Here is a 26965-nt window from a genome sequence, read left to right as displayed (position 1 = left end):
TATAGTGAAGTGTCCACCACTAGATTTGTTGTTTTCATAATCATTTCACCGCAAAACAAAGACTGATTTTTAAAAAAAAAAAACACACACACACAAAACTGATTGTTGTGAAACAGACCAAAGAAAAACATAATACGTTGGTTTTAAAATATGGATAAATGTTTAGAAATGTACTTTTATGTTCATCGTCATTCATGAATTCAGAGGGACAACTCCTGTAAGTACATTTGAGTTGCATATTTGGTCACACTAGTGCTAAAACAACAAATATAATAGCGGCCCAATACTTTGTGCACCAGTGTAATGTACTGTATTCTCGAATTAAAGGATTTTTATTGAAATACATCTGCAGCCCAAATATAACATCTCTATGTAGTGTATTTCTGGGAACCTCTAAGGAAATGGACTGAAATAGATTCGATATAATTTGCATGCAAAATGACAAAAAGTGATTCTGCTATTATTCCCCAAAACAACTCTTACACGGCGCTCCACAACAATATTGCAACATATTTAAATCTGTTGAGCAGGATTAAATTCATGAGAGTCCTGCTGTCGAAGTGTGTTGTGACAGATCGCAGTATAAAACTAGACTATTTGCACGATAGGGGAGGTTATTTTTAAACTGCAGTTAGGGGGGACGGAGCAAACTCTGGGTTGACAAAGGAGAAACCCTGGAAATCCTCCTGGTTGACGGCTGCCAGCACGTCCGGGTCTGAGGGAGTGAGCGCCGATGGGGCCGCCGTGAAGAACTTGTCGAAGTTTTCCCCTTTCCTCCCGCCCTGTTGGAAGTGAACAGGATGAATTACTTCTCTTCATTTCATAGTATTCCTCTCGGCTGCATGCTTCTACCCCATGTACTGAATATGTGAGATTTTTTTTCCATGTACGATCACGATCATGTATGTAGGAGAATGGACCCAGGTGTTGGACTCACTGATCTGGGGATGAAGGGCGGCGGGATTTCCAGCCTCTCCAGACGGTCCCAGTCTATCCAGCGGAAGAACGGGTGCTCCCTGATCTCACGTTCGGCGTCCTCTCCTCCACCGAGGCGCTTGCTGGGGTGCTTTGTCAGGAGCTTCATTTGAAAAAAAAAAAAGATAAGATTCAAAAACAGTGTGGCACAGCAAGGATATCTTTTTCGACTTTTGATCTCATAAACTCCAGCTATGCATTTTTGGTGGTTTCCTGTACAAATTAGAGTTGCCTCGAGCTACAGCGTAGCCCAGCAAAAGGTGGGGTGCAACAATTCAGGGTGTTTCCCACCTCCTGCCCGAAAAGAGCTGGGATAGGCTCCAGCACTCCTGCAACACTCAACACTCGATTAACTACCAAATTAATTGATGGAGACGTGTTCCAACTCTATTGAGCATCCATCCAACCATCCATCAAATTTCTTTGCCGCTTATCCTCACAAGGGCCGCAGGAAAGCTGGAGCCTATCCCAGCTGTCAACAGGCATGAGACGGGGTACACCCTGAACTGGATGCCAGCCAATCGCAGGACACGTCGAGACAAACAACAGTCACACTCACCATCACACCTACGGGCAATTTAGAGTGTCCAATTAATGTTGCGTGTTTTTGGGATGTGGGAGGAAACCGGAGTGCCCGGAGGAAACCTACGCAGGCACGGGGAGAACATGCAAATTCCTTACAGGCGGGTCTGGGATCGAACCCGGGACCTCAGAACTGTGAGGCCAACGCTTTTCAGCAGATCTACTGTGCCGTGGAGACGTGTTCCAACTCTATTGAGCATCCATCCAACCATCCATCAATTTTCGCAGGAGTGCTGGAGCCTATCCCAGTTGTCAACGGCCATGAGGCGGGGTAGACCCTGAACTGGTCGCCAGCCAATCGCAGGGGACATAGAGACAAACAGCCACACTCTCAATCACATAGCTGTTCCACTATGCCACCCTCTTTTGAGCAGTGTATAGTAATTCTCAATGTGGCACAAGTACCACTAGTAGCACACGGGCTCCCTCTAGTGGTAGGCAAAGTAATAATTTCTCAAGGACAGTTCAGTTGTATTTAACTCTCTAGTACAATTAAGAACTTAAGTAGAACTGCACTTAATATACATGTGTTTCAGTACAATCAAATCAACATTTAATATATTGATACTTGGAGAGCTCCATTTTTTATTTTTTTTTTTGTGAGGTGGCAAGTTTGAAAAGCACCGCTATCGTGCGTCTCCGTACGTACTCCCTTGCAGATGGCGACAGCTTCACGGGAGAGACTCTTGGGGTAGGAAACGCACTGCTCCATGATGGACTGGAAAAGCTCCTCCTCGTCGATGCCGTCAAAAGGAGGCTGGAAAAAAAAAAAAAAAAAAAAAAAAAGAAAGCAAACAACTACACAACCGACAGAAACTTGGGAGTCTTAACAATGTTGTGTGTCATACCTGTCCTGCCAACATTTCATAGAGCAACACTCCAAAAGACCACCAGTCCACCGCTTTATTGTAGGCCTGATAGGCCACAATCTGCAAATAAGAAGAATTGGTCATTAGGTCCACTTTCTATTATTTTCAGACTTGTACGCAAGTTTTGGCTTTCAATTGCGGTTTTAGATCCATAAATAAAAGAACAGGATTGGTCGCAAACAAGACCGCTCTTCCTGTTCATTTTCAGGCACTTCTGACACACAGACACTTGATTTTCTTAGCCGCTTATCTGCACAAGGGTTATAGGAGTGCTTTAGGCATTCCTAGCTGTCATCAGGGAAGAGGCTGAACTGGTTACCAATCAATTGCATGGCACATGGAGACAGGCAATCACACCTAGGGGCAATTTAGAGTGTCCAATTAATGTTGCATGTTTTTGGTATGTGGGAGGAAACCGGAGTGCCCGGAGGAAACCCACGCAGGCATGGGGAGAACATGCAAACTCCACACAGGCGGGGATGGGATTTGAACCCGGGTCCTTAGAACTATGAAGCTAACGATCTATCTAACCTGCTGCCCCATTGTGCCACCACCAATTATACTTTCCTAAATATTTTTAACACTGAAATGTTTAAGTAACTACTATTACAGCCTACATGAAAATAAAGACGTAGAAATAAAAGAAAAAACAACAAGAAAAGTTCGGGTTATTCATGTATAGGATACTATATGAATAAGAGTTAGCTTTGTGTTTAATGAAAGTAATACATTTGCAAATATCCGACTTTACTTTGGGAAACAACGGTCAACATTTCAACCTCTTTTTCTGACTGAAACATTTGCTGAATCATCATCAGTTTATGCTTGTGCATTTTTCCCACTGCACTTGGAAATAATACTTTGTTTTAAAATAAAGTAATGGAAATATTTTTTCCCCACGCTATTCAATGATTAATCCAAAAAATAATGGCCAGATTTATAGATTGTTGAATTAATGATAAGTTCCAGTCGTACTTGAGTATTAATTTTTCCGATGACTTTTTGTTTTACTCCATTTGAAAACAGATATGTATCTTCTAATCATTACTCTACTGAAAAGGTTTTGTCACTTGTAACCTCATTAAATGATGATAGTGCAGAAAACACAGTTTTTAAATTTTTCCCCGTTACTTTTGTACGAATCTTTTCATTCTTTTGTACTTTTGTACCCGTTTTTTTTTCTTCCAAGTACATAATTAAGTACTTTTGCCACCTTTGGATACAAAGTGTGAGATTAGTGAGAGTGATTGTATGAATGAGTATAGAAATCTGTGAAAAAAAATATGACTGTTCACAAGCCTGTATGTGTGTGTGTGTGTGTTTCTCACAAGGGAACCAGCCCACAACCCCCTGGGGAGAGCATATTGTATCGCATCCAAAATGTCAAACGCAAGAGAATCAATGGGTGTTTACGTAAGAGCGTCAATACTCAGGGGCCCCCCATGTTCATCAAAGATGTGCACAACAACAGTCACGTCCTCTCTTTTGTCTCTCGCAATTGTTCATGTCTGCTACTCCTTCAATTACCACAAACACACGCACGCACGCACACGTGCGCGTACTGTAAACACGATTCATCACATGGCTCAAACACTTTTTTGTTTGGCGTTTGCAGGCAAGCTGGATTAATTTGTTTGTGATTTTTCCGATAGTTTTCGCACTTTCTCAATCATACATACATGCGCGGGGGACTTCATCAGTCACTCTTGTCAAGTGTGGTACTAAGAGAGCACCCGGGGTGATACAAGGAATGTGGTGGTTTTGCGGCAGTTGTGCTGCAAGCCCACGCTGTGCTAATTGAATCGGCTAATCACCGATGGAAAAAAAACAACAACAATTGACAAGATCACAAGGGATGAACAAAAGGGAGACTGTGGTGACGAACTGCAGGTAAAAGAAGAACAAGAGAGGAAAGCAGCCCAAGCGGTGCGGTTCAGTATGTTTGGGTTGGTTAGGCTTGATCTGGCTCAAGTGGGAAGGACGGCCATTACTTTGCAGGCCGGTGCTGAGCGGGCAGCGTCTGTGACCAAACAGTTTAAAACTGCTACAAGACGGCCGTTAACCACAATTGGGTTTTTTTTTCTAAATGACGGTCCTCAACTAACTTCAACATACCGTAATTTCCGGCCTACAAGACGTGACTTTTTTCACACGCTTTCAACCCTGCGGTTTATGCGGTGATGCGGCTAATTTGTGCATTTATTCTAACGGCCGCAAGGGGGCACTCGAGCGGAAAAGGTAAGCGTGAGATCGGAATATATGTGCCGAGGAAGTGATTTTACTGGCCATGTTAGTGCTGCGCTAGTGTTAGCACTGTGCTAGCGGGTTGCTGCTGTGTTACTGGCGTGTCTCAGTGATTTTTCCCGGTAAGTTTTATTTTAACCAGCCCTGTCAGTGCCGCGCTAGCGTTAGTGCTGCGCTAGCATTAGTGCCACACTTGTGTTCGTGCCGCGATAGCGTTAAACTTTCTGTGTACCGTCTTTCTTTGTAAATATCTTGTGTTTCAATGTGGGTGTCAATGTGGGCACTTGCGGCTTTTACACAGCTGCGGCGTATGTATGTACCAAAAGTATTTCCTTTACAAATGTACTGGGTGAGGCTTATAACCAGGTGTGCTGTGTAGGCCGGAAATCATGGTAATTCCTTGCCACCAGGACTGTAGCAGATGGCGGTAAAGCACTACTTTGGTCTAAATAAAGCTCTCAACTCAGTTCAACAGTGTTTGCGCAATGACGTTACAAGATGGCGGCAAAACACTGCTTCTGTTTAAATGGAGCTCCTCAAATCACTTCACAATAGTTCCTTGGTGTAAGGATGATGCAAGGTGGTGGCAGGGCCCTACTTTTGCCTAAATGAAGCTTCTCAACTTACTGCAAAATATTTCCTTCAAAACAGGATGTGAAGAGATGGCGACAAAACAATATATTTTTGTCAAAAAAAGGCTCCTCAACTTACTTCAACATACCGTATTTTTTGCACTGAAGAGCCTTTAATTTTTTCAAAAGCTGACAGTGAGCCTTATAATCCGGTGGGCCTTATATATGGATCAATATTATAATAATATCCATCTAATGGATGCATAACGTAACCCCAGCCTCAACTGTAGCGTCTATTCTACACACCTTATAAGGCGGTGTGCCTTATACATGAAAAAAAATTAAAATAGGTCAGTCATTGAAGGTGCGCCTTATAATGCGTTGCGCCTTATAGTGCAGAAAATACGGACCTTCTTTGGTTCAAGGCCACAAAGCACTACTTTTTCAGTTGAGCACAAAAACAGCACATGTGAGTTTAGGTGCGAACGGAGGACAGCCCGCCTGCGCAAAAATGTGTGAAAGCTGAATTTGCAAATATGTGAGGGTTCACTTTACTTTAGCCTCATAAATGTTTGTCAAAACTTGGCACTGAGTAGTTAATTTGGCACCTATCACAACTTTTGTCAATGAAAACGAAGCACCAAATAGACCTTCTTGGCGTTTCCAAAAGGAGTGTGTGGGCCTACCTCAGGGGCAATGTAGTCTGGGGTTCCACAGAACGTGTGCGTGGTGTCGCCTTGGAACATTCCCTCCCTGCACATCCCAAAGTCGGCAATCTTAATGTGGCCCTCGCTGTCCAGCAGCACATTGTCCAGCTTTAGATCCCTGATGAAAGGTGGGACGACACGCTCTATGACTCATTTTGATGGATACCGGCTTTAAAAAGAGTCGTTTGCCAAGAAAGACAAGAGCGATGTGGCTTTTGCTCGCTGCACTGCGGAGGAACGACTCGGTCTCCCGAACGTGACATAAATCAGCTTTTACCTGTATATGATCCCTTTGCTGTGGAGGAAGAACAGGCCCACCGCTATCTCTGCCGCGTAAAACCTGCAGGTGGGGAGAAAGTCAGAAAGAGAGAGAGCTTGCTTTAGTGCATGTACCAGGAAATAAATGTAAATCAAAAGAGGAAGCATGACAAGAAGAGGCAGCAGGGTGATGAAAGGCGGTGCAAGCAACTAGATGAAAGGCACATAAAAAAATAAATTGAGCAACAGGGTGAGAATTAGTTTTGGATGATTGATCAAAGATTATTGGATGACGCAGATGAGAAGACAAGATTAGTGGGAGGAGGCAGCCGCTCCTCCAGCTGAGGACTTTTTCAAGAGTCGCCAGGAATAATGAACAAAGAGGCGAGATAAGTGCGTGCGGCCAAGACGAACGTTGAATCGCTGCGAAAAAACGCCATGGAGATAAGAGCACATACGCTGCGTGAGGCTCTTTGAACTTCCCGATGATCTGAATGTGGAACATCAGGTCTCCCCCGTTGACGTATTCCATGACATAGTACAGGCGGTCCTGTGGAAATGCACACATACACACACGCCGCAATGTTAAGGAGCGATTTGTTCGCAAGCCTCCCCACCCCAGGAATAGGATGCTGGTGTCTATAGCATGGGCGATGTTCCCATTCAAGCTAACGCATGGACATTAGCTTAGTGTCGCCGTAGCAAAAGGAGTGCAGTGTCTACCTATTAATTATTTCTGGCTTATTTGCACATGTCTCATTTCTCAAACATGCTACACTGATTTTGGTACAGTATACAGTTTGTGTTTTTGTCATGACCTTCTCTACGCCATCTAATTGCAGCAGAAGTGAAAAAAGTATGCGCGCTAACCTCGTGGGTCATGAAAGAGACCGCGTCACCTCAAAGCAAAGCACCAGTAAGGTTGGTTTTGACAAACTTTCAAACATATTTACGCCGTTTTATTTCTGTTTACAACACTTTTTTTTTTATTACTGTACTGGAGATTTTTAGGCTATGAAAAAAATGGCTTCAATTTATTGGACAACTGGCTTGAATGGATCCCCACTACCACCATCACCACTCAATTTGTCCATTAAATCAAGATTTCACCATATTATTGTAAATCCAATAATCCCATAAAGGACCTTGTGGCCCAAAATGTCAGGCAGGCTTCTGAAGTGGATGTTCTCAATTTTGTGCGACATTTGGGACCATCTGGAGCCTCAACACAAGAAGCGGGGACAAATTTGATCCAGCCCTGCCAAGCATTTATTATCAAGAGTCCTGTTATATTTGCTGAATTGGCCTAGCCCACACCCACTCAGAAAAGGGTTGATTAAAATGCAATTTATTTCACATTTAATGCATTTTATTTTTTATTGCTAAGTACAGTAGTAACCCAGTTAATTAACTTCCATCCATCCATTTTCTCTGCCGCTTATCCTCACAAGGGTCGCAGGTTGTGCTAGAGCCTCTCCCAGCTGTCAACGGGCAGGAGGCAGGGTACACCCTGAACTGGTTGCCAGCCAATTGTAGGACACACAGTTGCATTCAAAATCACATCTAGGGGCAATTTAGTCTGTCCAATTAATGTTGCATGTTTTCCCGGATGTGAGAGGAAACCGGAAAGCCCGGAGGAAACCCACGCAAACACCGCGAGAACATGGAAACTCCACACAGGCGGGCCAGGGATCGAACCCGGGACCTCAAAACTATGAGGCCAACGCTTTCCAGCTGAACCACCGTGCCGCCAAGTTAATTAAATACATTTTTTAATGTATTTATATTGTCTTTTACTCTATTTTATTTTTATAGAGTACAATACTATTCGAAATGTGTTTATGTAGAACTTTAAGGGCTTAACAGATTTTAATGGGGAAACACGATTTTCTACATTAGCAAATTAAACTCATCTCGTAAGTCAAGGTACCACTGCATTTGATTATATTTATTGTAAACAATAAATTTAAAGTTTTGTTTATTTAAATAATTATACGTAATTAGTTAATTAAAATTCAACTATCCATCCATCCATTTTCGATACTGCTAATCCTCACTTGAGTCACGATAAATAATACAACTAAAAGGACAAGAAAGAATGATTAGTCTACTATGAAAGAACACTTTTTTTCTGTATTTTAGATATAAATTTTAAGGCTCATCCCATCTGTCTGTTTACAAACTAAATGTGTCACTTGAGTAAAACTGTGAGCTTTTAAGTGCCGCACAGGCGCACACACCTCAGTCTGGAAGGCGCAGTAGAGCGACGTGAGAAAGTGAGGACGCGCCTGCAGCGCCAGGACCCTCCTCTCCACCAGGGCGCTCTCCGTGTCCTCGTCCTGGAAGAGGACGTCCTTTTTCAGGACCTTGACGGCGAACAGACGCTCACTGCCTCGCTCCTCCGCCAGCAGGACCTGAGGGAGTCAGAAAAGTGAACTTTTTGTTTGGTGCAGGTGTGAAATCCCCCCCTCCCCCCCAAAAAAAAAAAAAAGGAAAAAAAACAATTCCAAATCAGCAGCAAATAATTTTTTATTCACGACAAATAATGCATCTTTGTTCAGCATCTGTACAATTAAATGCTCTTCGACTAAATGTGAGACGGTAAAATGGACCCGTGCAGCCGGCTGTTGGGACAAATTAATAGCTTTATGTCAAATTAAACTGGATAAGTAAGCACATTTGTGACTGCATTGAAACAAAATTATCATTCATAGTTTTTCTGACATTTTCATTTAGTGGCGTGCTGGGAAATTGTTCGAATGTGGCTCAATAAATGTCGTCAAACATTGAATCTGATGTGATGAGAGCCAATGTGTGCCATTGCATTCAAATACAGCAAAGGGGAAAAAATATGATTTCAGTACGACAATGAATTATGCATGAGAAATGATTTCTACATTTTGTTTGCAGCTATATCACATTATGATCATTTACACAACGTAATGGCATCCAACACAAGATCTACATGAAATGCATGGTTGTGGATGAATATTTTCACAAAATCTCTCTATTGTGAATTTGTCTCACTTCTTTCAATAGTGAAGATGTCATTTTTGCAGTTCACCGCCCAAATGAAATAATAATAATAATAATGATAATAATAATAAATGAGCATTATTTTGATGCAGCTCTTGTGTCGGACATCATCAGATTATGCTGCTGTCCCTAATGCTGTGACCAGTGAGTGTGTGAATTTTAAAGCGGAGTTGTAAATAAACCCAAGCGTTTATTTATAGACAAGAGCACAACAACATGACTACAGTATTTGGCTTCAAGGGGAAAATCTGAATAAATACAAAGCTTCCTTGAATGTGACTCAGAATGCGTTTCCCTGTAAGGCTCCATGTTCTTGCTTCGCTTTTGCACGTGCCAACTGTCGCGTGGTCAGTGTGTCATCAGTGATCCATGTCATCTTGTCGTGTGCATCGCGGGCATCCTAAAACCCGGGCACGTGCTGCCGCTATTAGGACGGATGCCCGTGCTTGTTGTGGCGAAACAACTGAGCGTTTAATTAATGCTCCCCATATTTCAAGGCACGTTAATGTCAAAATGGGCAAAAGGCACTTGTGCTTTTTTAATCAGAAAGCGCAGCTTGGGGTTGCTCTACAAGCTAATGACGCTAGAAATTTCTACAATGAGTGAATGCAAGATTTTAGGGAAAGAACTAGAATGGAAAGCCCTTGGCTGATCAAGAGTCTTGGCGACATTGCAGAGGCGTGTGCTAGCGTTTACTGGCTACAGAATTTTAATTCACTTTACAGTTTGTAGACTTTGTGTGTGTGTATGCTTGTGTGTGTGTACTCCATGTGCTTAAAGGGATATTGATGACCTGCCGCTCATTGACAGAAATCCTGTCCACTTGTTCCATCCAATACGGGTGTTCCCTTGTCTTGTTTCATATTTGTATTCGCCATCCATCCATTCATTTTCTTCACCGCTTATCCTCAAAAGGGTCACGGGGAGTGCTGGAGGCTATCCCAGCTGTCAAGGGGCAGGAGGCGGGGTACACACCGAATTGGATGCCAGCCAATCACAGGGCAAATAGAGGCAAACAGCCGCACTCACAATCACACCTAGGGGCAATTTAGAGTGTTCAATTAAAGTTGCATGTTTTGAGTGCCAGGAGGAAACCCACGCAGGCACGGGGAGAACATACAAACTCCACACAGGCGGGTAGGGGAATGAACATGGGACCTCAGAACTGTGAAGCCAAAGCTTTACCAGCTGATCCACCGTGCCGCCCCATTTCTATTATTGTTTTTTTTTTTTAACCTAGCTTCCGTTATTTACAAAAAAAAAAAAAATTCAAAAGATGGAACCAAAGCCCTGTCTAAAAATGGTGGCCATTCAGTCCAATCTTGTGGCATCACAGTGCTAAAGAACTAAAGATGTGAGCAAAGGGTTGTTCAAAGACCTCATTCCCCATTCCTCTCCAGTAGCTATACCGTAATTCAAGTTTGTAAATTCAAAGAAACACCCCCTAAGAACAATCACACTCTCAGAGTAGAGTGTGTCAGGGTCTCAGATAGACTTCAACTCACTTCAACATAGTTTCTTTGGACCTGGTTGTTACAAGAAGGTGCCAAAACAGTACTTCTTTCCCCCAAGTGAATCCCCTCAACTCAGGTCACTACAAGATAGCAAAGCAATACTGTTATCTCACTGAGGCTATTCTACTCACTTCAACATAGTTCATTCGCACCAAAATGTTGAAAGATAGTGGCAGAGGATTATCAATTTCCAGATGGCAGTTTTGATTAATTAGTGGAAATGTTATCTTTACTTTTTAAAAAAAACACAAATGACATTTTTAAGTGACCTCAAACATTTGAGCAATTGTGAATATTTTTAACAAAAAAAAAAGAAAATTAAAATCAAAAGTCATGGAAACTCGGGACAAGCAAATTAGCGTGTACTTGTAATCCTTGAACAAGCAAACAGAGAACAGTGAGTAGTGTCCCCCCCCCCCCCAAAAAAAAAACAACAATCAGCACAAACGAGCATTGAGTCTATGAGAGATTACATTTCATCCAATGAATTATGGATCAATTGTGCGGTCTGTACGATTTATACCATTACAATATCAAGAGAAAGAATTTTAAAGAGTATAAGAGAGAGTACTCGAGCAGTTCCCCTGGTACTTGATAATTGATTTTTCCATTTAAAAATGCAATTGGTCACACATGGAATGTTCTAAATCCCATGCGTAGTGCTCCGTCTTTCCTGCCTGCTTGTTATCCCATTTCCTCTTGGCCATTTTGTCACTTCCCGCCTCAAAGTAATCCTTTCCTTTCCTATCTGTGTGCGCCTTCCTCCCTCAACAGCCTCAAGTCTCCCTCCTTCCTTTCTCCCCCCCCCCCTACCACTTTAAACATCCATCTTACGTAAGTTGAGCTCTATTTCTCCCGTCCCCTGTTAAGAATCTCATCTCACAGTTATGAAACAGCACCGGGGAGCTGTAAGACGATGCAGAAGGACTCAAAACGCCACTCTCTTTACCACGGTTCATTTACGGGAGGGGTGAGGGAGTTCCAGAGTGAAAATGGAGAACAGAGGCTCGCCAGGAAGGAGCACCTCCACGAGGAGATTGCCGGCCAGCCAGCCTGAGCTCATGACTGCTGACAGCACAAAAGACGCGCACTTGAATTAATCATCGGCCTCTGTTGCAGGGGAGGGACGCTGCACTGAGGAGCTCACATTTTCATTTTCACACTTGAAGGTCAATCCATTGTTTGAAAAAGCAGATGTTTACCTTGCCAAAACTGCCTTTACCGAGCACCATGAGGAAGTTGAAGTCCTGGATGCCCACTCTGCCCTTGCACGGCGCGTGGGAGTCAGGGGGCAGGCAGGAGGACACAGGGGTCAGGGGCAAGGCCACGGGGAGGGGTTCGGACAGGATGGAGGTTCCGACTTGAGGCAGCGTGGGCACGGTCCCGTCTGGCTGAGGCTCCTGTGGAGTAACGCGTGATTAGATGCCGTCCGAACACTCAAGCAACTTCAACCTCAACTTCACCTCTCCGGGTTTTAATTGAGGGGAGGCAGAACAAGCCTGCACTCTGGTGGAGAGAGGAGGCAGCACAGCAGGGATCCAAAGTAATATTGTCTTACCTTGAACTATAGATACAGGTAACCCAAATCATCTTTCCCCATTGAAATGACAAGAGATGCCATTAATCTATTCCAGCCGGCCTCTTCAAATACTGAAAAAAATGTTGAAGTTTTTTTTTTTTTGTTTTTTAGAAAAGGAACATAGCCCATTGAATACTCATTTAACATATTCAGATTTTATAGCCCAGTGCAAATGCAACACGTCTCGGTTTGATGCACTGAAGCGGTCCAAAGTCCAACCCACAATAATAAACGTTGATAAATACTTCTTTGACAGTGGTAATCAAAATTGAGCATTTTTATCGTTCAGATCTTTGATCTCATTAGATTCCACAATTGTCTCCTACATGCTGTGGTATTTCTAGGAACTTGTGTTTTATTTGGTCCACTAAATTCAAAGTGGCAGCGCAAGATTCTGACTGTGTGAGTCATAGAAGCTTAGTTTTATTGGAAGTAAATATTTGTAATGAGATAAAGGCCAAGCGGAGCCTGAAGAGAAGTGGCAGCACATTAACACGGTAAGTGGGCAGCCTCACTGTCTGCTCAATGAATATAAATCCATTATTCCCCTTTTTGACCAACAGGCACTCAATAATTTAAAGCCGTATTTTTGTAGTCGTACCTGCAGGTCCGGGTCGGGCACGGGGATGTTGTAATACTCTCCCTCGTCTTGCGCCAGCAGCTTGAACCAGCCGCTGATGGGACGCCGGAAGATCTCACTGACTCCAAACGACAGCGCACCCATGAAATCGTTGCGGGACGTACGGTCCCAGTCCCAGATCTCCACAGACAGTCGCCTGTCCCACTGGTGGCCACGCACGGAACTGCACACAGAGACATCAGCAAACTACCTGAAAACCAAGCCACTTACTGCAATTTAACAGAGCAAAAGATACAGAGCTAACTTTTCCAGAGAAAAGATTTTTATAGCTAAAATTGAAAAGATGTTTTTGTTGTAGTCATAGTTTAAATGCAGATTCTTTAACAATTGAGCCAAATTATTATGAATATTGAAATGGCAATTATGCCAAATGGCCACTGCTTTGAATAAGGACACATCCCTCAGTATATACCAAGTGTACACTTATTTAATAAATTAACATTTTATTTGAAATTAATTGTTATTTATTGAAAGCTTTTTAATTAATTACGTGCATTGCTATTACTATTACAAATGTAGATTTTTTTACATTTTAATGTCCTACTAAAATAATAACAATGACAATAATAATGATGAAAACAATATTGCCATTATTATTATTATTATTATGAGTCACAGATGGTGTAGTGGTACACACGCCTGCCTTTGGTGAGGGCAGCGTGGGATCAATTTCCGCTCAGTGATGGTGTCGATATCTGCCCTGCGACTGACTGGGGACCAGTTCAGGGTGTAGTCCGCCTTTTGCCCAAAGCTAGCTGGGATAGACTCCATCTTACCCTTGTGAAGATAAGCGGCTCAGATAATGGATGGAATTATTATTATCATTATCTGATTAAGTTATACTTGATCGTGAAATAATGATTTATTCTAAAATTATTAAATCCTAGATAATTCTAAAAATGGTTTTACATAAATCTAAAATATGAAAAAAAAAATGAATTTCTGATGAACAAACATTTGACTTTGATCATTTAACTATGGTACATATACTACGTAGTGTAGGCTGGCACAGAACTCCTTCTCCACATCACATTCACGCTCTGTGGACTCACAAAGTAAAACTTTCATTCCAGACAGGGTTGAGTGTGGAGCGGATGGTCTTGGTCTTCTGTTTGCTGTGACTCTTTGGGTCGGGAATCAGTTTAAGTTTAACGTACGGGTCTGAAAGGCCATTTGGATCCATGGGCATCAGGTTACGAGCCTCCCGCACTGCAGAGAAAAAGTAGTAGAAAGTGAAGGTTTTATTCGGTGTAGGCATAGTTTGATTGCCAATTGCACTCTATACCGATTCTTTTCAGCTCATCCATGGAGGAATAAAGGAAACGCCGACAGAGCAATGTTGTGCTTTGGTGGACCTCGGCTGCTGTCTTTCTCACCTGTGACGAAGACGTCTTCCTTCTCGCCTCGAATTGTCAGGTGGATCCGGCCCCGCTTCTCCGTGTGGTCTTGGCCACAAAGACTGGGAACGCTGGTCTCGCATCGCCGGTGGACGTTCATGTCACAACCTACAAGGATTACAAGTATATGGATCAATGCAAGACAAAGTAGAAGATATTCATTGAAGTGTGTTAATTAATATACAGCGTTCCTTTAGGATGTGGACCGTTGCTTGTCGTACATCTCAAGGCAATGTCTATCCATCCATATTCTGTACCACTAATACTTTTTGAGTGTGCTGGAGCCTATCCCAGCTATCTTTGGGAAAGAGGCGGAGTACACCCTGAACTGGTCAGCAACCAATCGCAGTGCAGACGGAAACAACAATTCACACTCGCAATCACAACTAAGCGCAAATTATGCACGTTTTTGGGATCTGGGAGGAAACCGGAGTGCCCGGAGAAAACCCACTCAAGCACTGCGAGAACATGCAAACTCCACAGAGCTCATTCTTTCACACTTAGAGTGAAGAAAATAAGTATTTGAACACCCTGCTATATTGCAAGTTCTCCCACCTACAAATCATGGAGGGGTCTGAAATATTTATCATAGGTGCATGTCCACTGTGAGAGAGATAATCTAAAAAGAGAAACCCAGAAATCACATTGTATGATTTTTTACCGATTTATTTGTGTAATACAGCTGCAAATAACTATTTGAGTACCTGAGAAAACCAATGTTAATATTTGGTACAGTAGCCTTTGTTTGCAATTACAGAGTGGGAGAACTTGCAATATAGCAGGGTGTTAAAAATACTTATTTTCTTCACTAGCTACAGATGCACGTATTACATGTATTTTCATATAGTATCGGGACGCATTGTTAACCGTGTGTACCCCCCTTTGTTATTTTCTGCTTCACTGGGATCATTTGGTACAATCTGGCAGCTCATCTACGCTTGCAGGATGTAGGGGTACATAAAACTTGCTCTACAAAGAAACACGTCACAAGCAGTTAGCTCCCGTGACACTGCAGGCCATCTGACGGTCTTTATCCAATGCGGCTCATCAATCTGTTTGGCAAGTCCTCATTGAGGCTCGTGGCGGTGCACGATCTCGCCAAAAAACGTAGCCGGATTCATCCCCATCAATAGTTAGCTGTGGAAACAACTGATTGATCAGCCTGTCCCAGTAGCTGTGACCAGAAGCAACAGGTGATCTCTCAAAGAAGAAAAAAATCATCACGTGTTTTCAGGTCTTAAGTGTCATAAGCTTAACTATGTTAAGCATCTCTTTAATGACAGATTTTACCTACATTCACCTACACCTATATTCAGAATAATCCTAAATTGTGATTTTTTTCATTTTGTTTCCATACCGGTTTTGCGATGTGTCTTCACGTGGAGTGGGTTCGAGGCACAAAAAAGGTTATAGACTGCCATATTGTACGATAATCAACTTCGACTCGAGTTTAATCACATTATAATCGACTGCAAAAATTCTTTACTCATTCACACCCAACCACGTGCTCCACAATACAGCCGACCAATAAAAAATTTTTTTTTTTTCTTCCGGTTTCTATGTTTCCAACTGTCACTGAACAAACTGTGGCATGGCCACCTTCCCAAATTGTTATATTTTTGCATTGTTTCACATATTTAAGATTATCAAACAAATGTAAATATCAGACAATATAACCCAAGTGAAATTGAAAAGCTGTTTAGTTACCTCGCCCTGTCTGAAAAAGTAATTATCAAACAATTTTGGTTAATTTATATTAACTTATCAGTACAGCACCTCTTTTTTTGTATTTGAGGTTTAAAGTGAGAATGATGATGAATCTGTTATATGACTGTACACATCCTCATAGACTCATAAAGAGGAAGTTGTACCTACAGGCACATTTCATGCCCTGATGTATGAGGCCGTAGAGCAGCGAGCCACAGTGGTCACAGAAGGTGGGGCTGGCGTACGTGTGGATCTTAAACGTGTGGTGACTTCTCAGGTCCTGAAAGGTAACAAAAAGAACATCGCCGCCTCCAAACGCATGACAACAGCAAAGACCCGTGTTTACATGCATGTCGGCGCGATGCAGGCATTCGGATCGGAATGCTCATGAATAAACCAGATGAGATAAGGACGGGGGTAAAAATGAGATCTCGGAAAGTGTGTGCATTTGTGTATATGCGCGTGTGGTACTGAGAGCCATGATTCATTTTTATCTGTCATCATCAGTGCCCTCATTCTTTTCACCTTCCTCTCCTCTCGTGTATAGTTTAAAATCCTCCACTCTGCTGTGCGTGCACTTTTCACTCTGTTATCATTTCTCAGTTACACACACACATACAGATACAAACACACACACATACGAGCACACTCCCCTTGACCCCATTCATGCGGCTGTTTGTTTGGACGGCCCAACAACAAAGATACAAAACATGAAGACAAATTGTTCCTTCAGGTTTAAAAACGCAACAAGAGGAGGATGAAGGAGTTTGTTTTTCTTTTGCTTTCAAAGTCTTATCAGCTGCCTGACACCCTCCTTCTCCTCCTCCTACCTCCATACATGCCCACCTCCTCCCGGTGTTTGATTGGACGTCACAAGGATGCGTCTGGATTAATGAGTGTGCCAGTGAGTCATGCGAGCGTGTGAATATGATGACTGGTGAGCTATGAGCGGAAGGCGTCTCACGTCTGGTCTGGGGGCCGTCACCGAGCCGGGACAGGTGAAGGTCACAAATTCGTGACATCTTTTGTGCACCACAAAACTGCAAACTATAAAGAGAGGGAGAGAGAGAGAGAGAGAGAGAGAGAGAGAGAGAGAGAGAGAGAGAGAGAGAGAGAGAGAAGAGAGAGAGAGAGAGAGAGAGACTGAAGTTAGCAACCTCATCTCAGAAGATGAATGCCTTAGCTAAATATTGATTCGTGTTTACCTTGACATTGGAATCCCTGTTTGCCGATGCCCCTGAGAGGGAGTGAGTGAGCAAGAGAGGCGCACAGATTAGGACAGCGAAACCATTAAGACACAAACACAATCTTTTCCACTAATTAACAGAACATATATAGAGGGGCAGAACCTCTGCAAAGTCACAAGGGAGACAAAGCACAGTTATGCCCGAATAGCCGGCTGAATAGTTGGCTTCTTTCCAACATCTTCTTAATGCTTTAATTGAAAAATTAAAGCCATTGATTGACTAAAGAGTCCACTCAGCACCCGGCCTGCAGTGAATCAAGCACTTTTAAGGGGGGTGGGGGTGGTGGAGATAGTCACGTTAACGTCAACAAGAGGTTGAAGGGTGTTTGTAGAGGGAAGTGACCTTAATCATTGGAAGATGAGGTTGCATGTGATGCTGCGTGAAGTGCGTCCATGCGCGGATGGATGCGGAAAGGCGTGTGAGGGCTATTCTGCTTTTGACCAGCAGAGAGCATGAGAGAATCAGCCTTGACGCAGCAATTAATCTTGATCGGCTCAGTTTGATTGAATCTTTTATGTAATTGTGCTCTCCACCCATCCATGACATATCTCAACTGGTGGCCACTGTCATATACTTTTGGTAGTTGTGTGCTCTGCCACCTCTTAAAACGACCACTATCATGTCAGAGCAATTAATATAACAGCCACAACTCTCCCGAGTTCATCATCTGGAGCAGCTCAGAATGATCTATTCATCCATTTTTTTAGATGCTTATCCTCACAAGGGTGGCAGGGAGTGCTGGAGCCTATCGCAGCTTTCAACGGGCAGGAGGCGGGGTACACCCTGAACTAGTTGCCGGCCAATCACAGGGCACATCAAGACAAACAGCCGCACTCACAATCACACCAAACACACAATTTAGAGTGTCCAATTAATGTTGCATGTTTTGGGGATGTGGGAGGAAACCGGAGTGCCCAGAGGAAATCCACGCAGGCATGGGAGAACATGAAAACTCCACACAGGGAGGGCTGGATTGAACCCAGGTCCTCAGAACTGTGAGGCCAATGCTTACCAGCTGCGCCACCATGCCACGCCCTCAGAATTAGTATTTATCAATTCAAATGTCAAGAACGTTAAACAATTAGATATCATGCATCATATTGATGAGACATGAAGTTGTTTAAATGTGTGTAGACTGTGTTTTGTCAAAGCTTTGTTAAAGAAGCAGTCTGATGTCGTTTCGTTCAGCTAATATAGTTTAAGTTACATCGGCCAGTGCCAGACTTTTTTCTTTTAAAGTATATTATCAATGTTATGAAATGAAGAATGTTGTTGTTTACAAAATTCCATGGAACAAATATTAGAAATGGGGGGTTGTAAATGTAAGTGCCTATGGTCATGTTCAAGCCAACAGGGAAAAATTGTGTCTGCTGCATGCGCCACATGCACGGATCCACACAGTAATTGACAATTGTTGCTTCCACAAGTGAAAATACAAATTAAAAATATTTTTTTTTTTTTCGAGGTGGCTTGTTTTTTCTTCTCAGAGTTGGCTGAGAAAAATTCGTGGCTTGTCTCATTGCAACACCCTGGTTTGGCTCCTGGTAACCATAGTAACGAAAGCTGTAACTCCACTGGCTTTGGAGTAAAACAGAGGTGCATGGTGAGCAATTGCTAATTTGCATGATAAAGAACTGCCGTACAAAAACAAATAACTTCAATTTAAATATGACAAGTGGATGTCAAGTGTACTAAGGTCTTAATTCTGTATCTTTGGTTTATTTTAACTGAAGAACATCCAAGAAAAAAAAAAACATACTGTGGTTGCTACACAGGTCCTTTTTATATTCTTGGTAAATTTTTAGTATAAATACATTTTTAGTAGGCTTGTATATTTTTTGCTGCTTAGTCTTTACTGAATATTTATGTTTCATCATTTGTATTATCAACATGATGTTTTTCTTTGCTGTGACAAATCAACCAGGTCTATAAGGTGTGTTCAGAATCACACCCTATTCACTGTTTAGTGCCGTACGTAGTGAGTTTGGCATTTGTACTACTGTTAGAATGTGAATTGCGTATAGGTTATCCTCTATTTGGTCCCTTCCACGTATCCCACAATGCAAGCTGCATACAAAACATCCCATGTGAATGTGCAATTTTATTTAAGGGTTTTTTGTTGTTGTTGAGTGAGCATTGCCACACATGTTCCTTTGAAGCTTTAAAAGTTTTTGGAACCTTATTCATTAGGGTGTGATAGACTGATTGAGTCTGATATTTTAGCGTTGTTTTTTCTCTATAAGAGTTATTTTTGTTATTTCTGGCTGTCACGTTAACTGAATTCACATTACTTGCTATGCGAACTTATGGAAGTAAATGAGTGCCATCAGGATTTGAATTTGAAATGTAAAGTGATCACATTTTCAATAGTTGTATTTCAGTGTAACTTTTAGATATTAACAATTCAACTGGCTACAATTCGCTGTCTGAAATTCAACCGGCTTCAATTCGCTGTCTAAAATTCACCGTCTGTGCCACCAGGCAGAACACCCAGCCAATCGCAATTACCCTTTCTTAGTCACGTGACGTCACATACTATGAAAGCGTAACTGGATTGGCTGGGTGTTTGGCTCTGACCTGAAGTAACCCTGCCTGGTGGCACTGACAGTGAATTTTCGACAGTGAATTGCAGCCGGTTGAATTGTTAATATTGAAAAGTTACACTGAAATACAAAATGTGATCACTTTTCATTTCACATTCAAATCATGTTTACTGTGGCATTCCAAATTCAAAATCCTATTTCACTTTACATTTCAAATTCAAATCCTGGTGGCACTAATCTACTTCCATAAAAACTATCAGTTTTTGTACAATTTGGTCTTAGTCAGATTTGTTGAAACAGATTAGTACCTCCAACCGAATAATATTTAGGCATCTAGCGTCCATTTTGAGTAAAGGTAACCACTTAAGTTCCCAATTTTGTTGGGCTAATAAGGGGCTACTAAACAATATTTGATGGTTCCTTGTTGAATTTTCTTTTTGTAATTAAGCTAAAACTCTACACTGAGACTCAAACAACATCCTCCGCAGTGTGAAGAAGGGAACTGTGATACTGCAGCCAAGATGGCAGCCAACTGGAGGAATGTCCTGAAAACTGCCCAGAGGCTGCTGGCATATGCGCCAACCCTCCTCCGACACACAACCTCGCCATATGTCGCACAGCACACGCTTAACACAAATTGTTTCACACGGCTCGCGAGTAAACGTCCGCTCTTGATAGATATATAAAAAAAAAAAAAACGTCGCCGCATCGAAGTGCATTTACTCTCGTTCTAGATTTAGCATTTGCACATTTACACTGTGTGTGGAAAATATTGGGCATTAGTGACAATAACAATAATATAAAAAAAAAAAGCAGTGTACTGTATTGAACTTATACCAGACTTAGGCTAGAAGGGGTTAATACAATATATGAAAACAAAATGTATACAAAATGTAAATTAAAAAAATATCACCTTTCTACACAATAAATGTTGATGTTAACACACATGCGTGTGTGCATACACCCATATACTATTGATATGGGATATGTTGCTGCGAAAGTTTTCTTTTTACCGTTAGGGCAATGCATAAAAATGTGCGGAAAAACAAAAATTGGAAACACCCACCCTTTATGCTTACATTAATTAATTCATTATTTATTCATTTATTTGACTGAAGTACCGTTTTCAAATTGTGTATTGCATTGAGATGTGTGGTCTCCATTTTGACTCTAGTTATAACTTTGGGTTAGTGTTCTTGGTTCCCTCCCTTGCCTTCCAGAAAACCCCTTCGCTGCCACATTTTTAGCCATGAATTGTCAATAATAATAATAAAATTAATAATACAAGCGGCGCGGTGGCTCAGCTGGAAAGTGTTGGCCTCACAGTTCTGAGGTCCCGCCTGTATGGAGTTTGCATGTTCTCCTCGTGCCTGCGTGGGTTTTCTCCGGGCACTCCGGTTTCCTCCCACATCCCAAAAACATGCGACATTAATTGGACACTCTAAATTGCCCCTAGGTGTGATTGTAAGAGCGGATAGATAGATAGATAGATAGATAGATAGATAGATAGATAGATAGATAGATAGATAGATAGATAGATAGATAGATAGATAGATAGATAGATAGATAGATAGATAGATAGATAGATAGATAGATAGATAGATAGATAGATAGATAGATAGATAGATAGATAGATAGATAGATGTTATTCTGGCATTTACCAAATAGATATCCAATAATTTAGGTAATACTAATGAACCTAAAACAGGATTGATTGGGAAAAAATAAGGGTGATGGTTTTTTTTTTTTTTTTTCCAATATATAGTCATGGCTAAAAACATTGGCACCCCTGGGCTGAAAGCCAATACAAAAACAATAATGCTCAGTTTTTGATTGTATTCCTTGTAAAAGCAGCTCTAGCGTTGTATCTCATTAGACTGTGCATGTGTATCTAATGAAGTGTCTCGTGAGTTTGCTTTGAGCAGAGCGTGTTCGATTGTGTAGGCTCCAGCGTGGAGGTGAGTTTATAAGATTGGATGGGGTCAGTGTGCTGGCTGATGTGGGCTGTTTCTGTAGCCTCAAGGAAAGGGAGAAAGAGGGAGAGGGAGGGGGGGGAGAGAAAGTGAAAGAGAAAGAGAGAGAAAGAGAGAGAGTAAAAAAACAAAAGTGCAGTGAAGTGCAGTGAAAGTCAGATGTGGCAGTGGGTTGCCTGAGGAGGCGGCTTAAGAACTACCGGGGTGGTTTCTCTACAAATGCACGAATGCTTGTGTAGTATGTGTGTGTGTGTGTGTGTGTGTGTGTGCGTGCGTGTGCGCGTGCACTACCAGATGAAGTCTGTGCAGTGGCTACAGAAGGTGGGCTGCTTGAAGAAGCGGGCTGTGAACTGGTGATCTTTCACTTCGACGATCCTCTTGTGTTTGAGGGCGCCCTTCCTTTGGAACACGGGCACCCTGGGCGGAGGGGAGAGGGGCGAAGGCAGCGGGGAGGCAGCTGATGTCGGGGAGGCCAGTGTCAGTGGGGAAGGGGAAAGAGGGGTGGACATGGTGCCTGGAGGGATACAGCAGAGTAGAAGAGAGCGATTTGAGGGAGGATGGATGGTGGGGAGTCAGTGAGGATGCTATTGAGTTCCACATCAGGGAAAAGACCTTGGATGTGGGAGGAGGAGGGGGAAGTACGCAAGGACAGGGAGGCCGAGCTGCAGGACAAGGGATGGAAAGTGCGACAATGGAAACGAATTTGTATTGATGGCGCAAAGAGGTTGCAGTTAGTAGTGGTGTAGAAGGGCACGGCATCATGCTGAGAGCTGTTTCTAAGATTTAGTAGAGGTGAAGCGGAGTGCAGTATTGTTACCCAAGTGTGAAATCATTATTACATACAGTAAGTACTTTATGATGATTTTGACCTCTCACTATCCTCCTCCATGTACTCCCATCACGATGTCTCCAGAAGACCAATGACCACATTTATTCTGCGGAAGTTAATAACTAAAAACAACAACAAAACAAGTCATTCAAACATCTACTACTGAATCTGTCTAATAACTTGTTTTTTGTCAAAATGGATGTCTCGCCTTAATTATAGATTAGAATCATATCTTTTAAAGACAGCGGTTTTCCCCACAATGTTATTGCCATCATTTGCAAAATAGTACAGCCTCATGATTTACTCTGCTATTCTGTATTTAGCTATATACAGTCCCATGTGAAAGGATTCAGCCCCCTTGAACTTTTCAACCTTTCGCCACATTTCAGGCTCCCAACATTAAAATGTAAAATTAAATTTCTTTTGCCAAGAAGCAGCAACAAGTAGGACACAATCGTGAAGTTGAATGAAATTTATTGGATATTTTATACTTTTTTAACAAATAAAAAACTGAAAAGTGGGGCGTGCAATATTATTCGGGCCCTTTATTTTCAGTGCAGCAAACTCACTCCAGAGGTTCAGTGAAGACCTCTGAATGATCCAATGTTGACTGATGACGATAAACAGAATCCACTTGTGTGTAATCAAGTCTATATATAAATGCACCTGCCCTATGATAGTCTCAGGGTTCTGTTTAAAGTACAGAGAGCATCATGAAGACCAAGGAACACACCAGGCATACTGTTGTGAAGAAGTTTAAAGCCGGATTGGGATACAAAAAGATTTCCTAAGCTTTAAACATCTCATGGAGCACTGTGCAAGCAATCATATTGAAAGTACCAGACCACTGCAAATTTACCAAGACCCGGCCGTCCCTCTAAACTTTCACCTTGAACAAGGATAAGACTGATCAGAGATGCAGCCAAGAGGCCCATGATCACTCTGGATGAACTGCAGAGATCTAAAGCTGAAGCGCGAGACTCTGTCCATAGGACAACAATCAGTCGTACACCGCACAAATCTGGCCTTTATGGAAGAGTGGCAAGAAGAGAGCCATTTCCCAAAGATATCCATAAAAAGTCTCATTTAAAGTTTGCCATGAGCCACCAAACATGTGGAAGAAGGTGGTCTGGTCAGATGAAACCAAAATAGAACTTTTTGGCCACGATGCAAAGCGATATGTTTGGGATAAAAGCAACACAGCTCATCACCCTGAACACACCATCCCAACTGTCAAACATGGTGGTGGCAGCCTCGTGGTTTGGGTCTGCTTTTCTTCAGCAGGGACAGGGAAGATGAATGGAGCCAAATACAGGAGCATTCTGGAAGAAAACTTGTTGGAGTCTGCAAAAGACCTGAGACTGTGACAGAGATTTATCTTCCAACAGGACAATCATCCAAAACATAAAGCCAAATCCACAATGGAATGGTTCCCAAATAAATGTATCCAGGTGTTAGAATGGCCAAGTCAAAGTCCAGACCTGAATTCAATCGAGAATCTGTGGGCAGAGCTAAAGACTGCCGTTCACAAATGGTCTCCATTCAACCTCACTGAGCTTGAGCTGTTTTGCAAGGAAGAATGGGCAAGAACTTCATCCCCTCGATGTGTAAAACTGATAAGACATACCCAAAGCGACTTGCAGCTGTAATTGCAGCAAAAAGTGGCGCTACAAAGTATCAATGCAAGGGAGCCGAATAATATTGCACTCTCCACTTTTCAGTTTTTTATTTGTTGGAAAAGTTTAAAATATCCAATAAATTTCACTCCAGTTCACGATTGTGTCCCACCTGTTGATTCTTGACAAAAACATTTTAATTGTATATCTTTATTTTTGAAATGTGGAGAAAGGTTTAGTAATAATTGATAGAAACTGATATGGGTGTCATTGTTGGCAAACAAGTATAGGTGAGTAGCCAAATTTTAATGCATAACTTTGCACTTAAAATTTGTTTCATGTTAATTATAACCCCGTATACCTTTTGTTTTTATGTGAGGATAAAGTACAAAGTAGACCTTTTTCCAGTTTCTCTCTCGGAGATTATATTATCCCTTTTTTTTACGACAAAGTCAGATGTGTGGAACGGCCTGTTCTTGTTTGCATATGTGATGTCGCATAAGGAGAATTGGACAGATACTTAGAGAAGCCATCAGGTTGTATTTTTTGTATATTCTGGCACCAAATGAACACTAATAAATAGTTTGAAAATCTGAGTCTCATCCCTTTGGAACACGTTTTCAGTTCCTCCAATTGGATGAAAAATACATTTGTGTAATGACGGGCTGATTATTTGCACTGGCCATTGCAAAATGTGCCAAATCCTTGCTACGCCAGCGCCAATAGTGTAACACTTTTAGTTGGGGGCGGTGTGATAATGTGGGACGGCATCTACGTCGCTGGAGAAGTGAGGCTTGCCAACATTGAAGGCACTCTCCTATCGCCACAGTCTGGGACTGAATTCCCTCTTCCAAGATGACATCGCTCACCTCTGCAGAGATGTGTTTAGCAGATAAAACCCTTCACAGTTTGGAGTACAAAGCACGGAATGGCCTGCCAACAGTCCTGACCTCAAACCAATGAACACCTCCGTCACGCTGTTTGTGCTGGAGTGACCCACACGGGCACGTCGTTGTGACGAGTCTGATTGAGGAGTGGAATGTCATCGCACAGCGGTGTGTGACCAGCCTGCAGATGAGGTGACAGGCTGTTGTCGCTGTGGATATGGTTCTTCCGCACACTACTGAGGCTCCTTACCGTTTGTCCAAAATAACACATTGTAAGATTCTTCCCTTTATCTTTTCATACTTTCAATATGTTATGGATGTTGGGGTTTTGAGGGAAATTTCAGGATGTACCTAAAATGCACTAGAAAACCTTAACAGGTAAACTTGAATTCTTCTTCTTTGCCTTTCGGCTTGCCCCGTTAGGGGTCGCCACAGCATGTCTTCTTAGATGAACGCCTATTTGTCTGGCAGAGTTTTATGTTGGATGCCTTTCCTGACGCAACCCGTCTGCATTAAACCGGGGAGAGAAGCTTACAGCACCTGGTGTTCCCGGGCGGTCTCCCATCCAAGTACGAACCAGGGCCAAACCCGCTTAGCTTCCGAGATCTGATGAGATCGGGCGTTCTCAGGGTAGCCTGGCTGTAAGCCAAGTGAACTTGAATTAAATTCTTTAAATGTTTCTATGCACCTTTCATTACTTTTGAAATAACTTGTTGCTGTGTAACAAGGTGCAAAATGGCAAAATTCACAAGATACGGAATGAACCAATAAATCTTGGTTCAATGGACCTTGCGCCGCAATGCATGAAGCATTTCCGATAGTAAGGGCATCTGGCCTAACAGTTTTCACTCCGAATAGCTACTGGTCTGCCATCTGACTGGAAAATAACTTCTCTCCTCCAAGGTGAGGTAACCTAGGGTTGTTATGTACTGGATGTAGTATGGTGGATATATCTTGGGAGTTTCGATATGGTATCAAGTGTTTGTACTTTTCAAAGACAAAGGTTGTCCACTGACCATAGAGTGGTTTCAGTTCCAACTGTCTGCTGTTGAAGGGCCGTTGGACAAGACACTGAGCCCTTAATTGCCTCCAGAGTGGCATTGTAAACTATAAAATGGTCTCAATTGCCTTACCTGATGTTCAGCCTCAACTCAGTTTTGAGTTTCAACACGTTTTCCATGTAACTACCCATTTACATGACAGTCAGAAGTTAATAGTATCAATTTATGTCGAAGCGTCCATTAATTGCAATTAGAATAGTCATTTTCCTAGTCACTTCTTTACATCACGAGACAATGACACCTAACAAATGAACATCAGTACCTTACCCTTGCGAGATTGTATAGAATGATTTCTGTGATAAGTGAGTGTCAAAGAATGTCATGAGCAATTTACAACAGACATATAGGCAGAATCAGGATCATATTTACAGTATTGGCCAAGTATATAAAACAGTAGTCGGAGCCACTCTATTACAACAATCAAACACCCACAATGACAAAATACGACTTTGGATTTAAAGACATGAGTACCCAGCGTCATTAAGCATTGAAAGGTTACAACTAAGACGTGAAGAAAAAAAGTATGGCTTCCATATTAGAGAACAGCAAGTTAATCAGAAAGTACTGAAATATTTAACAGCGGTACATTCAAAATTCAAATTAAGTTCACCCATCGGGGTTACAGTGAATTTTACATTCATCATGAAATTTTACCCAAAAGCCAAATGTGCCCAAGATTTTGTGAGTAGCATACTGTTAAAACTTTAATCTTCAAATATATCAAAAGCA

The 26965-nt window shown here is 42.1% G+C and overlaps 1 protein-coding gene, 1 long non-coding RNA gene and 1 pseudogene across 4 annotated transcripts; 1 reads left to right on the top strand and 2 right to left on the bottom strand.

The window, feature by feature from the left end:
- Window positions 1-22357, bottom strand: prkcg (protein kinase C, gamma). Its single transcript, XM_061820400.1, has 16 exons — window positions 22135-22357; window positions 17286-17317; window positions 17045-17127; window positions 16249-16360; window positions 14353-14481; window positions 14029-14185; window positions 12938-13139; window positions 11960-12157; window positions 8448-8621; window positions 6666-6757; window positions 6227-6289; window positions 5929-6067; window positions 2406-2486; window positions 2207-2314; window positions 938-1078; window positions 1-782 (listed from the first exon to the last, which is right to left on the bottom strand). Exons 1-16 carry the CDS (start codon window positions 22350-22352, stop codon window positions 621-623), a joined length of 2091 nt encoding a protein of 696 aa, XP_061676384.1. The 5' UTR covers window positions 22353-22357; the 3' UTR covers window positions 1-620.
- LOC133501024 (uncharacterized) lies at window positions 6378-8323 on the top strand. Of its 3 annotated transcripts, none has more exons than XR_009795079.1 (3): window positions 6378-6670; window positions 7053-7128; window positions 7659-8323. It is a non-coding gene; the product is annotated as an uncharacterized LOC133501024 (long non-coding RNA). The 3 variants fall into 3 exon arrangements; XR_009795077.1 differs by having other exon boundaries at window positions 7050-7128; XR_009795078.1 differs by having other exon boundaries at window positions 6378-6715.
- Window positions 22358-25703: 3346 nt separating the features above from the next.
- LOC133501590 (5S ribosomal RNA) lies at window positions 25704-25822 on the bottom strand (annotated as a pseudogene).
- Window positions 25823-26965: the final 1143 nt, after the last annotated feature.

Source organism: Syngnathoides biaculeatus, chromosome 5 (assembly GCF_019802595.1).
Source record: "Syngnathoides biaculeatus isolate LvHL_M chromosome 5, ASM1980259v1, whole genome shotgun sequence".
NCBI classification, from domain to species: Eukaryota; Metazoa; Chordata; class Actinopteri; order Syngnathiformes; family Syngnathidae; genus Syngnathoides; species Syngnathoides biaculeatus.
The sequence above is the reverse complement of the archived record's forward strand: the minus strand, read 5'-3'. Positions and strand labels throughout refer to the sequence as shown.

Coding starts and splice junctions, on each gene's coding strand:
- prkcg (XM_061820400.1), bottom strand. CDS start 22,352: ATGTCCACCCCTCTTTCCCCTTCCCCACTGACACTGGCCTCCCCGACA. Junction 6,758..8,447: donor ACTGCGCCTTCCAGACTGAG/GTGTGTGCGCCT, acceptor GCATTTCCACAG/GACCGCCTGTACTATGTCAT. Junction 2,487..5,928: donor CAGACTACATTGCCCCTGAG/GTAGGCCCACAC, acceptor TCTTATTTGCAG/ATTGTGGCCTATCAGGCCTA.